This window comes from Oenanthe melanoleuca, chromosome 28 (assembly GCF_029582105.1).
Source record: "Oenanthe melanoleuca isolate GR-GAL-2019-014 chromosome 28, OMel1.0, whole genome shotgun sequence".
Lineage (NCBI taxonomy): Eukaryota > Metazoa > Chordata > Aves > Passeriformes > Muscicapidae > Oenanthe > Oenanthe melanoleuca.
Window position 1 is genome coordinate 4115253 of NC_079361.1, and position 15393 is coordinate 4130645.

The 15393-nt window shown below is 66.2% G+C and overlaps 1 protein-coding gene across 1 annotated transcript; it reads right to left on the reverse strand.

Moving 5' to 3' along the window:
- Positions 1-789: 789 nt before the first annotated feature.
- NCAN (neurocan) lies at positions 790-11188 on the reverse strand. The gene is made up of 14 exons (XM_056512721.1): positions 11116-11188; positions 9875-10276; positions 8186-8360; positions 7964-8091; positions 6629-6922; positions 5552-6376; positions 4438-5472; positions 4047-4163; positions 3834-3947; positions 3509-3667; positions 3323-3405; positions 3094-3238; positions 1677-1859; positions 790-1582 (listed from the first exon to the last, which is right to left on the reverse strand). Exons 1-14 carry the CDS (start codon positions 11186-11188, stop codon positions 1434-1436), a joined length of 3882 nt encoding a protein of 1293 aa, XP_056368696.1. The 3' UTR covers positions 790-1433.
- Between the last annotated feature and the right edge of the window lie 4205 nt (positions 11189-15393).

The following is a 15393-nucleotide window of genomic DNA, read 5'->3' on the forward strand; positions in this document are numbered from 1 at the left end:
TCTTCCTCATCACCGTCCTCATCCCCGTCCTCTTCCTCATCCTCATCCTCAGTCATCCCAGTTCCATCCCCGCTCCCGGGAGGTGCCCCAGCCCCCCCCCGCCTCCCTCCCCAAAATCCCCTCGTGGCGCTGGGCAAGCTTTGGGGTACCGAGCTTTGGGGGTACCGGGCTTGGCTCCCGCGCGCTTGGCTTGGCCGGGGCCGGAGCGAGGGGGGCCCGGGGGGCGGCGGGCGCTGCGCCCCCCCGGCCGGGCCCCGGCCGCAGGCTTTGGCAGCCCTGGACGTAGATAAGATAAAATAAAATAAAAAAGCTTCGGCCGCTTTGGAGAGCTGAGCGCGGCTCCGCCGTGTCCTTGGGGCGTCTCGGGGGGTTCGGTGCCGATCCGGGCACCCCCGGAACGTCCCGGGTTGGGATTTGTAGGGATCAGATCCAAGGAGCAGCAGCAGCGGAGCCACCCCGGGGTGGGGATTCGAGGGGGCTCGGGACATCGGGGGTCGTAAATCACCTTTAATGACCCCTGAAAATAAATATCTGCTGGGGACAGGGGGACCGTGGGTGACAGAACCTCGCGGGTGGGGGATGGTTTAGGTAGAAATCACCCCAAAAAATCCATCGGTGTCTCCCCGTCTTGAGGGGGACGCCGCGACCACGGGGCTCGGGGCGAGCAGGTGGCGGATGTGGCACGGGGAGCCCTGGGAGGGAATTTGGGATTGCTGGAATTTGGAATTAATGGCAGCGGTGTCAGGCAGGGGACACGTCCCGGGGTCCCCAGGAAAAGGGAGCGGGGGTCGCTCAACTGTTAAAAAATTTTATTAAAATGTCCAGCAGTACAGAAAGGCAGAGTCAGAAATGGGGAGGGGGCGTCAGGAGGGGGTCGGGGAGGGGACACGGCGGTCACGTCGCAGACAGCAGAGATCGGAAAGCGCCGAACACACACACGCACACGCGCCAACTCCAACGGGGACCCGAAACGAACGGAAAGGGGACGAAACCAAACCGAGCACCCCCAAACCAGACAGAGACCCCGCAGCCACCGTGTCCCCCCCACCCCACCCCGTCCCGGCTGCGGGGACGCCCCGGGGGTGCTGGGGCAGGGAAATGGGGGGGGGCTGCTAAAAAAAACGGAGCCGCCCCAGGTGGGATATGGGGGGGGTGCTGCCTGATTCACCCCCGATTTTGGGGACAGGGACAGAGCCCAGCTTTGGGGGGGTCCCTGTGCGGGGCTGGGGGCTCCAGCCCGGGCCGGGGGGGCTGAGCGTGGGACATGCAGGGAGGGCTGGGGACGCACACGCAGCCGCCCCCTCCGGATCCTATTCCCTACGGGGCCGGGCATCCTAAGGAGCTAAAGCCAAAAAGGGGTTAAAAAAGAGGGGCGAGGAGAGGGGGAGGGATGAGAGGCGGGGGCCACAGCCCCGCTTTGTGCTCGCCCGGCTCTAGAAGTAGTGGCCCTCCTCCATCCAGTCCAGCCGGAGGTGCTGGCGGTGTTTTCGCCGCTCCTTGCGCGGTTTGTGGTGCTGGTGCTGGTGGTGCGGGTGGCTGTGCCGGTGCCGCCGGTGCCGCCGCGCTCGGTGAGACCGCCTGGCTAACGGGGGGCAAGGCAGGGCGAGCAACGGGGGTCGCGGGTGCTGAACCCCCCCCGAATCCCACCCTGAGCCCTTCCCAAATTCCCCACTCACGTTTTGTGCAGAGGATTTTGGGGCGGTCCCACTTGCCGGTGCTGTGGCACTTGATGGTGGGGACGTGGCGCTGGGTGAAGCCCTCGTGGCACTGGTAGCGCACGCTGGAGTGGATGTTGTATTTCTCCTTCTTCTTTCCCACCGGGAAAGCGTTCGGGACCTCCGGGGGGGGCCCGCAGAGCACTGGGAGGGGGGGACACAGAGGTGCGTCACCCTCCTGGTACTGGGAGTCACTGGGAGTCACTGGGAGTGACCGGGAGTTACTGGGAGTCACTGGGAGTCACTGGGAGTCACAGGGACGGGACAAGGGACCATCCAGAGCTCCCCCCACTCCATCCCCAGGGGCTTTTTTCGTCCTTCAGGGTGGCAGCGAGGTGTCCCCAGGGTTTAATTGGTTAATTAATGGCCTCGTTGGGGCGTCATTAGCGCGCGGGGAGGGGAGGAGCAGCTGGAGGTTAATGGGACTTCCCGAGGTAAGGAATGGGAATTTAATGGGAGCAAATCAAACAAACCCGAGCGCTGAGGGAAGGATCGATCGGGGGGGTAAAGAGAGGAAAAAATGGAGATTTAGGGAGAACAGCTGGAGTTCGACTGGGAGAGGGGTTGGGAAAGGTTTGCTGGGGATGAGGAGGGGACTGTGGGCTGCGGGGTGGGGACAGGGACACCGGGAAGGGGACAGGGACAGTGGGATGGGGACAGGGACACCGGGAAGAGGACAGGGACAGTGGGATGGGGACACCGACGATTGTGGGATGGGGACACCAGGGACTGAGGAATGAAGACAGGAATGCCAGGGATGCAGGATGAGGACGGGGACACCAGGGACTGCAGAATGGAGACACTGGGGACTCCCGGATGGGGACAGGGATGCGGGATGGAGACAGGGATGCGGGGATGGGGACAGGGATGTCGGGATGGTGACAGGGATGCCGGGATGGGGACAGGGGTGCCGGGATGGTGACAGGAATGCCGGGATGGGGACAGGGATGCGGGGATAGGGATGTGGGGATGGGGACAGGGGTGCCGGGATGAGGACAGGGATGCGGGGATGGGGACAGGGATGCCGGGATGGGGACAGGGATGCGGGGATGGTGACAGGGATGCGGGGATGGTGACAGGAATGCCGGGATGGGGACAGGGATGCCGGGATGGGGACAGGGATGTGGGGATGGGGACAGGAATGTCGGGATGGGGACAGGGATGCCGGGATGGGGACAGGAATGCCGGGATGGTGACAGGGATGTGGGGATGGGGACAGGGATGTGGGGATGGGGACAGGGGTGCCGGGATGGGGACAGGGATGTGGGGATGGGGACAGGGATGCGGGGATGGGGACAGGGATGCGGGGATGGGGACAGGGATGCGGGGGGCTGCGGGATGAGGCCGTGCCGGGCCGGGCCCGCCGGGCGGGCGCTACCTGTGCCTTTCTTGCAGATGTAGGGCAGGTTGTAGTTGCAGGGCACGTCGTTCCACTTGCCGATCTCGTGGGACACGAGCACCACGCAGTCCTCGCCGCCCGCGAAGAAGTTGTCGGGTTGGTTCTCCCGCCAGTTCTCGTATTGCTGCGGGGCCACCAGGGACAGTGACACCCTCCGCGCCCCCTCCCCGCGCCCTGAGCCCCCCCCTCGAGCCCCCCAAACCCTCACCAAGCCGCTGTTGTCGGTCCACTGGAAGTCCTGCTCCACGATGCGGTCATTGAGGCCGATCCACGTGTTCTCGTGGCCGAAACCTGCGGGGACAAGAGGACACCAGGGGACATAAGGGGGCGCAGGGGCTCGCACGGAGGAGGCGAGGAGCACCCGGGGAGGGGGGATCGGGGGCCCCCAGCCCACCGTTGATGAAGGCGTGCTCCTCCTGCGAGTGGATGCTGGTGAGGTGCCCGGCCCGGCGGCGGCAGTCGCGCTCCGCGTCCTCCCAGGAGCGGCGGCGAGCGAAGTAGCGATAGCAGTGGCCCTGGAACTTGTGCCAGTTGTGGTCACAGCCCTCCGTGTCTGCGGGGACACCGCGACAGTGGCGACAGAGCAAAGGGCAGGTCGCTCTCAGCCGCGCCGTGCTGGATTTGTGTCCCCTTGCAGCTCCCCAAAGCCACAGCGGCTGGGCAGTGTCCCCTAGGGGACATTGTGGGGACACTGGGGGGACACTGGGGACTGTCCCCACCTTTCTCGCAGCGGCTGCCGCCGTAGCTGGGCAGGCAGAGGCACACGAAGGAATTGATCTCGTCGATGCAGGTGCCGCCGTTCTGGCACGGGCTGGACAGGCAATCGTCGATGTCTGCGGGGACAGCGGGAGCTGCGGGCGCGGCGACACCTCCCGAGCCGTGGAGGGGACACTGCCACCCCCCGGGCCGGCCCGGTGCCCCCGGGCACGCACCGATCTCGCAGTTCTCGCCGGTGAATCCCGGGGCGCAGCTGCAGCCGCACACGGTGCCGTTGGCGCGGCTCGTCCCGCCGTGCAGGCACGGGTTGTTCTGGCACGGGTCCGGCGGCGCTGCGGGGCGGCAGCGGAGAGCTGAGAGCCGGGCTGGGGGTGCCGTGCGACCCGCGCCAGCCCCGCACCATCCCCGGTGCCATCCCCGGTGCCTTCCATTCATCATCCCCGCACCATCCCCGCACCATCCCCGCACCATCCCCGCACCATCCCCGCACCATCCCCGCACCATCCCAGCGCCCCCCAGACAGGAAATTTGGGTAAAAGGCTCCACCCCACCCAAACCCCCTCCTCAAACCCTCCCGCTCGCCCCGTGGCCACCATCCCCGCTCACCGTGCCCGCTGCCGTTGCCCACCCAGGCCAGCAGCTCGCCCAGCGCCGGCTCCTCCCCACTGCCGCTGTCCGCCTCCAGCACTGGGGACCCCCCCGAGTCCCCCAGCTCTGGCCCCGCGCTCGGGGACCCTGGGGGCTCTGTCCCCGCCGGGTGGGGGGCACTGGGGGGCGACCAGTCCAGGGGCGTGGGGGGCTCTTCCCTCCTGGCCTCCCCGGACGCGTCCTCCTCGCCGGGGGCTGGTGTCGCATCCTCGTGTCTGGGGACAGTTGGGGGCCCGGGGGTGGCGGGGGGCTGCTGGGGATTGGGGGGGGACAGGAGGAGCTGCTCGGCTGCCCCCGGCTCCGGCTCGGAGCTCTGGGTGGGTCGTGGGTCTGGGGGAGCGAAGCCTGTGGACCCCTCCTCAGCCACCGCCGCCTCCTCCGGCCGCTCGGTGCTGGCCCACAGCGCCACCTCGGTGGCCGTGGGGGAAGGGGACGCTGAGGGGACATCCCAGCCCGGGGGGGACGCGGCTGCTCCATTCCCAACACCCCCGGATCCCTCCGGCCGCTCCTGGCTGGGCTCGGCCGCCCCTTGCGGAGCCGCGGGGCTGGAGCGGGGCCCGGGTGGAGCCCCCCCGGTGGGGCCGGGGATGGCGGGGAGTCCCTCGGAGGGACCCTCGGGCTGCAGGAATGTCACCGCCTTCCTCTGCCTCTCCAGCGCGCCCTCCCCCGCGGCCCCGCTGCCATCGCCGAGGGGCTGCGGGGACAGCTCGGGACCCTCGGCCACCAGCGGGGCCGGGGGCAGCGGGGGCAGCGGGGGAGCGGAGCCACCCCCTTCCTGCGAGGGGGTGTCCCCGGAGAAGTCCTCGGTGCCATCCGCGGGTGGCCTCGGGGAGTCCCCGCGGGCGCCGGGAGCGCCACCCGCGGTGATGTCCCCGTGACCCGGAGTGTCGCCGGGAGTGGCGGGGGACGGGGATGGCACGGGGGGGGTCCCTGCGGGGGTCCCCGAATCCTTTGGAGCCGGCGAATGGGACACCGGGGCGGTGGCCCCGAGCTCTGCAAGAGATGGCACCGCCGTGGGGTCACCGGGGGGTGACAGCGCCGGGTCCCCGCGGCCGTGCCTGGTGTCACTTACCGGGGCCGATCTCCTCCTCCAGCGCCTCGGGGGACGCCAGGGGACCCTCGCGGGGGCTCTCGCTGCCGGCTCGGGGGAGGCTCCACAGCTCCACGGCGTTGGCTGCGGCTCCCTTCACCTCCTGCGCCAGCACGGGAGCCTGGGTGACAATCGGCGCTGCCACCGCGGTGTCCCCAGCTGCCACCGCGGGGTCGCGGCTGTGCCGCTGGAGCTGGAAGTAGCGCCCGTTCAGGCCGGGGTAGCTCCTCCTCGGGACGCTGGGGGTGTCCGGGGTGGCGCTGGGGGTGTCCTGGGGGGCGCTGGGGGTCTCCAGGGTGGCGCTGGGGACAGTCCCCAGCCCGGCCGGTGACAAGGACGAGCTGTGCTCCAGGGCTGAGCTCTGGGAATGTGACAGGAGGGTGGCCGGGGGTCCCTGGGGGTCTCCTCGTGCCGGGCTGGCGCTGGGAGGATCCCACCGGGAGCTCTCCGGAGCCTCATCCAGCACGTTGAGAACCTCCTCGTGGTGAGGCCACGCCAGCGAGGTGGCCGCGGTGGGTGGCAGCGATGTCACAGCGCCTGTCCCCAGCTCTGGAGCCGCCGGTGGCAGGGCAGTGCCCGGGAGGTCACCTCGCTGTGCCACCGGGCCACCGCCGGCCGGCCGCAGCTGCTCGTCCTCATCCTCGCCCAGCCCCGCGGGCCCCGGAGGTGGCAGGAGGTCGTAGCTGTCGCGGGGGATGTCGCGGGTGTCCCCCGACGTGCCCAGCTCCTCGCTGTGCTCCACCAGCACGTTGTCGCTGCTCGGCGGGTCGGGCGTGGGTGGCTCCTCCGTGTCGCTGTGTCCCGCGGCTGTGGGGACAGCACGGGTGGCACCCAGGGCACCCGGGGGGGGGCCTCCCGTAGCCCCCCTCGAGCGCCAGCCCCACTCGCGTCCCCCTCCCCGCACCGAGACCCCTCCCAGCGCCGCTCTCCTCATTTATCTCATTAATTCCCCATTAAATATTCATCCGCCGCAATTTTCCCGGCATTGCCCGCTGATCCCCGCGGGAAGGAGGGAGCGGGGGGAGGATCTGGGAGGGGAGCTCGGCGGGACCCCCTCACCTTTGTAGCAATAAGCGTCGAATTTGGAGGCGGCGGGGGGGAAACCGGTGCGGTTTGGGAACTGGTAGAGGGTCCGCACCCCCGAGGCGTCGCCCCCGCATTTCCTGCGGGGCTGGCGGATGGGGTAGCGCACGCTGCCGTCGGCCAGCCAGCCCGGGTCGCACTGGTCCAGCCCCTCTCGCCAGGCCAGGTAGAGCTGGCCCGTGGTGGCCAGCGCTGCCCCGCGGCTCCGGCAGTGCCGGCGGGCGCCCTGCCAGGTGAAGCGGCCCGGAGCCGTGGCGTAGAACACGGTCCCTGCGGGACAGGGGAGGTGTTGGCGGCACGGAGACGCGGAGTGGTGGCGCGGAGTGCAGAGGTGGCTTTTGGGGTGCTCTGGTGGCCGGAGCGCTGTGGCCACGGGCGGTGTTCGTGTGGCGCCCACCCTGCGGCCGGAACGTGGCTGGACAGGAGATGGGGCCAGGGAGGGACACACCTGGGCACCCAGACATGGCACGGCCAGGGAGGGACACACCTGGGCACCCAACCGTGCTCCTGGCCACACCATGGCCACAAAGGGACATCGTGGGCACCCAGCCATGCCATGGCCATGGAGAGACACACCTGGGCACCCATCTGTGCTCGTGACCATGCCATGGCCACAAAAGGACACCCCTGGGCACCCATCTGTGCTCCTGGCCACGCCATGGCCACAAAGGGACATCCCTGGGCACCCAGACATGCCACAGGCAGAGAGGGACATCGTGGGCACCCAGCCATGCCATGGCCACGGAGAGACACCCCTGGGCACTCATCTGTGCTCCTGGCCATGCCGTGGCCACAAAGGGACATCCCTGGGCACCCAGCCACATCGTGACTACGGAGGGACATCTTGGGCACTCAGCCACACCACGGCTGGCAGCCCTGGGCACCCAGACATGTCACAGCCATGGAGGGACATGCCTGGGCACCCAGCCACGCTCCTGGCAATGCCATGGCCACAAAGAGCCACCCCTGGGCACTCATCCGTGCTCCTGGCCATGCCACGGGCACAAAGGGACATCCCTGGGCACTCATCTGTGCTCCGCGCCCATGCCTTAGGGACAAAGGGACATCCCTGGGCACTCATCTGTTCTTCTGGCCACAAAGGGCCACTCGGGGCACCCATCTGTGCTCGGGCCACACCACGACCACAAAGGGACATGCCTGGGCACCCAGCCACACTGTGACCACGGAGGGACATCTCGGGCACCCAGCCACAGACATGGAGGGACATCCCTGGGCACCGAGCCACGCTGCTGGCCACACCGCGACCACGAGGAGCCACCCCTGGGCCCCCTCCCTGCCCGCAGCCCTTGCCTCGCAGCTCCCGGGAGTAGCAGTAGACGTCGTAGAGCTCGGCGGGCTCCCTGCGCCCGTAGCTGCGCACGCCGGGGAGGCTGTTGCGGTCTCCGTAGCAGCCGGGCCGGGACAGGGTGATGGGGTACCTGCCGGGGGGCACGGTGGGTGTCCGGGGGTGTCCGGGGGTGTCCGGGGGTGCCCGGGGTGGCCCGGGGGTTGCCACCCGCCCCGCGCACTCACCGCACGCTCTGGTCGCTCAGCCAGCCCGCGTCGCAGTTGTCGTAGCCGTCCTCGAAGGCGGCCTGGAGGTGCTGCGGGGAGGCGATGACGGCGGAGTTGTCGCGACAGGCGCGGCGAGCGGCGGGGAAGCTCAGGGCGTAGCGCTGGCCCGCGGGCCGGTAGTGGAACACAACGCCTGGGGGGGACGGGAGGGGGAGATGGCACCGCGGGCAGGAGGGCAGGGCTGGGCACGAATGGGGCGCACGGATCACAAATGGGGCGCACGGATCACAAATGGGACGCACAGCTCTCGTGGGGTGCAGGGAATAAACGGGGTACACGGCTCTCATGTGGGGTTCACGGCTTATATGGGGTGCAGAGAACAATTGGGGTGCAGAGAATAAATGGGGTACACAGCTCACATGTGGGGTGCACGGCTCTCGTTTGGGGTTCATGGCTCTCGTGGGGTGCACAGCTCACAAATGGGGAGCACAGCTGTCATGGGGTGCAGGGCTCATGTGGGGCACAGAGAATAAATGGGGTGCAGGGCACAAATGGGGTTCACAGCTCTCATGGGGCACAGAGCTCTCATGGGGTGCAGGGAATTTATGGGGTGCAGGGAATTTATGGGGTGCACAGTTCACAGATGGGGTGCACAGCTCTCATAGGGTGCAGGGAATTTATGGGTCACAGGGAATAAATGGGGCGCACAGCTCTCATGGGGTGCGGGTAATTTATGGGGTGCAGGGAATAAATGGGGTGCGCAGCTCACATTTGAGGCACACAGCTCTCATGGGGTGCAGGGCTCATATGGGGTGCAGAGAATAAATGGGGTGCAGGGCACAAATGGGGTGGGTGCACAGCTCACATTTGGGGAGTACAGTTCTCATGGGATGCAGAGAATAAATGGGGTGCAGGTAATAAATGGGGTGCAGGTAATAAATGGGGTGTACAGCTCGCATTTGGGGCGCACAGCTCTCATGGGGTGCAGGGAATTCATGGAGTGCAGGGAATAAATGGGGTGCGCGGCTCTCATGTGGGGTGCACAGCTCACATTTGGGGCGCACAGCTCACATTTGGGGCGCACGGCTCTCATGGGGTGCAGGGAATTCATGGGGTGTAGGGAATAAATGGGATGCAGGTAATAAATGGGGTGCACAGCTCACATTTGGGGCGCACAGCTCTCATGGGACGCAGGGAATAAATTGGGTGCACAGCTCACATTTGGGGCGCTCAGCTCTCATGGGGTGCAGGGAATTCATGGGGCGCACGGCTCACATTTGGGGCGCACAGCTGTCATGGGGTGCAGGGAATTTATGGGGCGCAGGGAATAAATGGAGTGCAGGGAATAAATGGGGTGCACAGCTCACATTTGGGGCGCACGGCTCTCATGGGTCACAGGGAATAAATGGGGTGCACAGCTCACATTTGGGGCGCACGGCTCTCATGGGGTGCAGGGAATTCATGGGGTGGTAGGGAATAAATGGGGTGCAGGGAATAAATGAAGCGCACAGCTTACAAATGGGACGTACAGCTCTCATGGGTCACAGGGAATAAATGGGGCGCACAGCTCTCATTTGGGGCGCACAGCTCTCATTTGGGGCGCACAGCTCACCTTGAACGCCCAACTCGCCCACTTTACCGCTTCCCCAGCGACCACACTCCGCCCCCAGCGCCCCCCTGGCCGCGCTCCCTCCCTGCCCCGCTCACCCGTCACCTCCAGCGGCAGCAGATCCTGCTCGTCATCGATGCCCGCCACCACCTCGCAGCGATAGAGCCCCGCGTCGCTGGCGCGGGCCGCCCGCAGCTGCAGCGTGGCGTTGGAGCGGTCCCGCGCGTAGCCCGGCAGCGACACTCGCCCCTCGTAGCCTTTCACCACCTTCACCGCCTTGTCCTTGGCCACCAGGATGGGCGAGTCCTCCCTCTGGCCGCCGGCCGAGCGCACCTTGCTCCATTTGACGCGCGGCGGCTCCGGGGGCTCGTTGGGCCCCAGGGATGCCGAGGGGTGCAGGAGGAAGAGGCAGGGCAGCGTCACGGGCTCGCCCAGCCCCACGCGCAGCGCCCGGTGCTGCACCCGCGTGATGTGGATCACCTTCCCCTCGTCCTGCGAGCCTGCGGGGGGAGCGGCTGGGCTGCCACGGGGCTGCTGGCCACGGCCGCGGGTGGGCTGGGGGCATGGCAGGGTGTGGGGGGCTCCGTTCCCCCCAGGAGGAGCAGGAGCCGGGGTGAGGGGTTGGGGTAATTGGAGGCTGCACCTTGACCTTGACACCCCCAACTCGGAGCCGGCCCAGCCCCCCCAGGGATGTCCCCAAGCTGTGGCCGCTGCTGTGCCACTCTGGGTGCCACACGGGCCGGCCCTTGCCCGCAGAGGGGGATCGCTCGCCAAAGATGCCACCGAACCCCGGGGGAAAAGCCACCCCCGTGCTGGGGCAAAGCGCGGCGGGACCGTGGCCACCATCCCTCCTCCTCCTCCTCCTCCTCCTCCCGCACTAATCCCGTCCCAGCCGCAAATCCCCCGCGTCTCGGACCCGCCGTGGACCCCCCAGTGGGGTCAGCGACCAGCTGGGGGCCACTAATCCCCCCCCGCGACCTTCCTCCCCCACCCTCACCTCACCCCGACCCCCCGGCTCACTGGGACACGCTCCGATGCCAAAACCCCCCGTGGCGTGGGGGACAGGGGGGACACGGCTCAGAGCCACGGCAAATCCCCCCGGGGGGGCTCAGCCGGGCCGTGGGGAGGGGTCGCCAGCGGGATTAAGGATTTAAGGTCTCGCCTGCAGCGATCCCAAGGGGGGATGGAGAGAGGGAGGGGGGCACGGTGGCCTGGGGGGGGGTTTCTCCCTCACTAATCCCTGCCCGGGTTTTTATCGCCCGTCACGATTTCTCGCGGCGCTCAGTTCATTATTTATTGCTGTTCGCCCTCTAATTAGCCCCGGGCGGGCAGCACTTACCCAGGACGGCGATGGGGAGGAGGGAGAGCCCGAGCAGGAGGCAGCAGGCGGCATCCCCCATCACATGGAGCATCCTTGACCTGCAGGGACAGCGCGGGCTGCCGGGGGTGGCCGCGGGGCGAGCGGAGCCAGCCCCGCTAGCCCAGGGAGGGCTGGAGGTCACTCCCGGCCCTCCCCCGGTGTGACATTCCCCGGGGATGGCGTGTCCCCCATCTCTCGTGGGTCCAAAGCGCCCGCCCCGCTCGCTCCTGCTCTGCTGCAGGGTCTCTAAAGCGCCCGGGATCAGCGGGGAGCGGGCAGGTCGCACAGCTGGGGTGGGCACAGCCACTGGCTGGCAGCTGCCATTGTCACCCGGCTCCCACTGCAGCCAAAATCTGGCACAGGTGTCACCCAGGGCCTGGCATCGTCACCTGGATCCCACCACAGCCATCACCCATCATGGCACAACCATGGCCTGGTGCCCAAAATCGTCACCCAGAACTGACACAGCCATCACCCAGTGCCCAAAATCATCACCCAGTGCCCAAAATTGTCACCCAGTGCCCACCACCATCACCCAGGGCCCACCATCATAACCCAGTTCCATCAAATGACTCCCAGCACAACCATCACTTGGCACAGGCATCACCCAGTGCCCAAAATCATCACCCAGTGCCCAAAATCATCACCCAGTGCTCACCACAACCATTACCCAGTGCCCAAAATCATCACCCAGAACTGACACAGCCATCACCCAGTGCCCAAAATCATCACCCAGAACTGACACAGCCATCACCCAGTGCCCAAAATTGTCACCCAGTGCCCACCATCATAACCCAGTTCCATCAAATGACTCCCAGCACAACCATCACCTGGCACAGGCATCACCCAGTGCCCAAAATCATCACCCAGTGCTCACCACAACCATCACTCAGTGCCCAAAATTGTCACCCAGTGCCCAAAATCATCACCCAGAACTGACCACAGCCATCACCCAGTGCCCAAAATCGTCACCCAGTGCCCACCATCATCACCCAGTGCCCACCATCACCCAGCCTTGGGTGCCAAACTGGCCGAGCAGAGGCAGCAGGGACCCCCCCAGCACCCCCAAACCCCAAAATGCCACCAGGAGCTTGCACCAAACCCCGACTCCCCCTCCGCGGATCCATCCTGGAATTCGCTGCTCAGGTTTTCCCCTGTCCCGGACAGGGATTTGGGGACCCCACTCGTATTTTTGGGGGACACCAGGAGCCCCAAACCGAGTCTCTGCCTCATCCCCCCGCTCCTGCTGCTCCATTTTCCAGCCCTTGCCGCCTCCTTCTGTCCCTCCTGTGCTTTTATGGGACGAAAATAGAAAGAAAGAGCGAAACGGCGAGAAAAAAAGGAGACCCCCCGTGTTCCGAGCTGGCAAAGGGCCTTTTTAGGGGACGCAAAACCGCTTTTTATCTGATTCCTTCTCAAGAAAAAAGCTTTGGCAGCTCCGCGGGGCGCTCTGTCCCCAAAGCCAGCTGCTGGGAGGGGACAGGGAGGGGACCTGGGAAATTCCCGGGGTCGGGAATGGGCAGCGGGATCTGCCCAAATTCATCCCCCAGGAGCTGGAAAATCCCAAAACAGCCCCGGGGCTGCTCCAAGGAGGCTCCTTCATTCCCGGGGATGCTCCGGGAAGGAAATTCCTCCCGGGCAGCCTCGCCAGCACCAAACTTTTCCCTTTTTTCCCGCTCCAGAGGGAAAAATAGAAATTCTTGGGCACTTTCGGGCTCGGCAGGTTCCGGCTGATCCCACTGAAATGTTAATTTTGATTTTGGGCGTCCAGGAGCTCTGCCAGGGCAAAATAAAAGCGTCGTGATCTTGGTGGGTGCGGGATGGGGACAGTGGGGATGGGGACAGTGGGGACGGGATGGGGACATTTGGGATGGGATGGGGACATTGGGGACGCGATGGGGACATTTGGGATGGGATGGGGACATTGGGGACGCGATGGGGACATTTGGGATGGGATGGGGACAGCGAGGACAGGATGGGGACAGCGAGGACAGGATGGGGACATTGGGGATTGGTTAGGGACAGTGGGGACGGGATGGGGACATTAGGGACAAGATGGGGACAATGGGGATGGGATGGGGACGATGGGGACAATGGGGACAGAGTGGGGACAATGGGGATGGGATGGGGACATTGGGGATCGGATGGGGACAGTGGGTATGGGGACAGTGGGGACGGGATGGGGACCTTGGGTGTGGGATGGGGACAGTGGGGACAGGGTGGGGACATTGAGGATGTAATGGGGACATTGAGGATGTAATGGGGACATTGAGGATGGGGACACTGGGGACAGGATGGGAACACTGGGTGCGGGACGGGGACATCCGGGACACCCAGCACCAGGGGACAGCGATGCCCCGGGCTGTGCTCACACCCCCCAGGCCTTCAGACCATCCTATTGCATTTTTCCACTTTTAAAAGATTTTTTGCCATCTCCACCCATCTTTTTGTCCCCGCTGCAGCTTCCAGGTGGTTTTTCCCATCCAAATGCAAACAAGGAGATTTGGGGGGGGGGGACAGCAGCGATGCGATCCCGCTCCCTGACACCTTCCCCTTCTCCATCCTCCTCCTCCCCGTCCCGCTGAGCGCCCAGCGCAGCATCCGGTGACAACTCAGGGGTCCCACCCGCGGTGCCACCCCGGGCTGGTGGCAGCGAGCCCGCGGGGAGCGGCGTGAGCAGGAGGAGCACAAATCCTCCCGGGAGGAGAAATCCTGCTCGGGGTGTTCACTCAGAGCCGGCTCCTCGCTGAGCAAACAGCCGCGATTTCCTTAAATGTTAAACACAAAAGTTGCTCCTTGGGTTTCTCTTCCCGGGGTTTGAGGGGTTCGGGTTTTGGGGTCACACTGCTGAGCTCTGGCCATCCCTGCCGGATTTGCTTCCGCAGCAGGAAAAGTGGGAAAGGCCGGGCCGGCCGCACCTGGGAAAGCTCAGCTGTCCCCAAACCCCCCCGCGGCAGGGACAGGACACAGCTCTGCTCCTCCGGGGCCACCCGGCTGTCGCCGCTGCCCTTGGCACACGCAGGGGACACGTCCCCAAGGCCCCGCTCCTGTCCCCGCCCCGGTCCGTGCCCCCGGGAAGATGCTGAGCCAGCAAAAAGTTTCTCCCGGGGTCAGGACAAGCGCCAGCCCCACAGGCGGTGTCACCTCGCAGGGTCCCCACGGCCGGGCCGTGTCCCCGGGTCCGAATCGTTCCCCCCTCCTCGCGATCCGTGAATCCACAACCCCGCCGGGATTGAGGCACCCGGAGCAGCGCGGGCATATCGCGACACCGCGGTGTCATCGCGATCGGCTCGGGAGGGATCCCGGATACCAGGCAGGACCGAACCAGGGTTGAGGCACCCGGGGTGGCGCCGGCATATCGCGATCCTGTGGTAGCACCAGGATTGGGTCGGGATGGATCCCGGATCGCCAGGGATGGCTGGTACAGGATCCAGCCGGGGCTGAGGCACCCGGGGCGGCGCGGGCATATCGCGACACCAGAGTGCCACCCAGATCCACCCGGAATGGATCCCGGGTCCCAGGCAGGGTCCAGCCGGGATTGAAGCAGTCTGGGCTGGCGTGGGCACATCGTGACACTGCGGTGGCACCGGGATCGGTTCGGGATGGATCCCGGATCGCCAGGGATGGCTGGGACAGGATCCAGCCGGGGCTGAGGCACTCGGGGTGGCGCGGGCACATCGCGACACTGCGGTGGCACCGGGATGGGCCCGGGATGGATCCCGGGTCCCAGGCAGGATCCAGCCGGGATTCCCAGGGAATGTGGTGTCACCACGCAGCGCCCGGTGGTGACAGCGAGGCCAAGGAGGTGGCACAGGGGTGGCACAGGGATGGTGAGGTGACAGAGGTGGCACAGGGGTGGCACAGCGGTGGTACAGAGCTGGTGAGGTGACAGAGATGGCACAGGGGTGGCGAGGTGACAGAGGTGGCACAGGGTGGCACAGGGGTGGCACAGGGGTGGTGAGGTGACAGAGATGGCACAGGGGTGGCACAGGGGTGGTACAAGGGTGGCACAGGGGTGGCACAGGGGTGGCGATGTGATAGAGGTGACACAGGGGTGACACAGGGTTGCAAAGGGGTGGCGAGGTGACAGAGGTGGCACAGGGGTGGCACAGGGTTGCAAAGGGGTGGCGAGGTGACAGAGGTGGCACAGGGGTGGCACAGGGGTGGCACAGGGGTGGCGATGTGACAGAGGTGGCACAGGGATGGCACAGGGGTGGCGAGGTGACAGAGGTGGCACAGGGGTGGCACAGGGGTGGC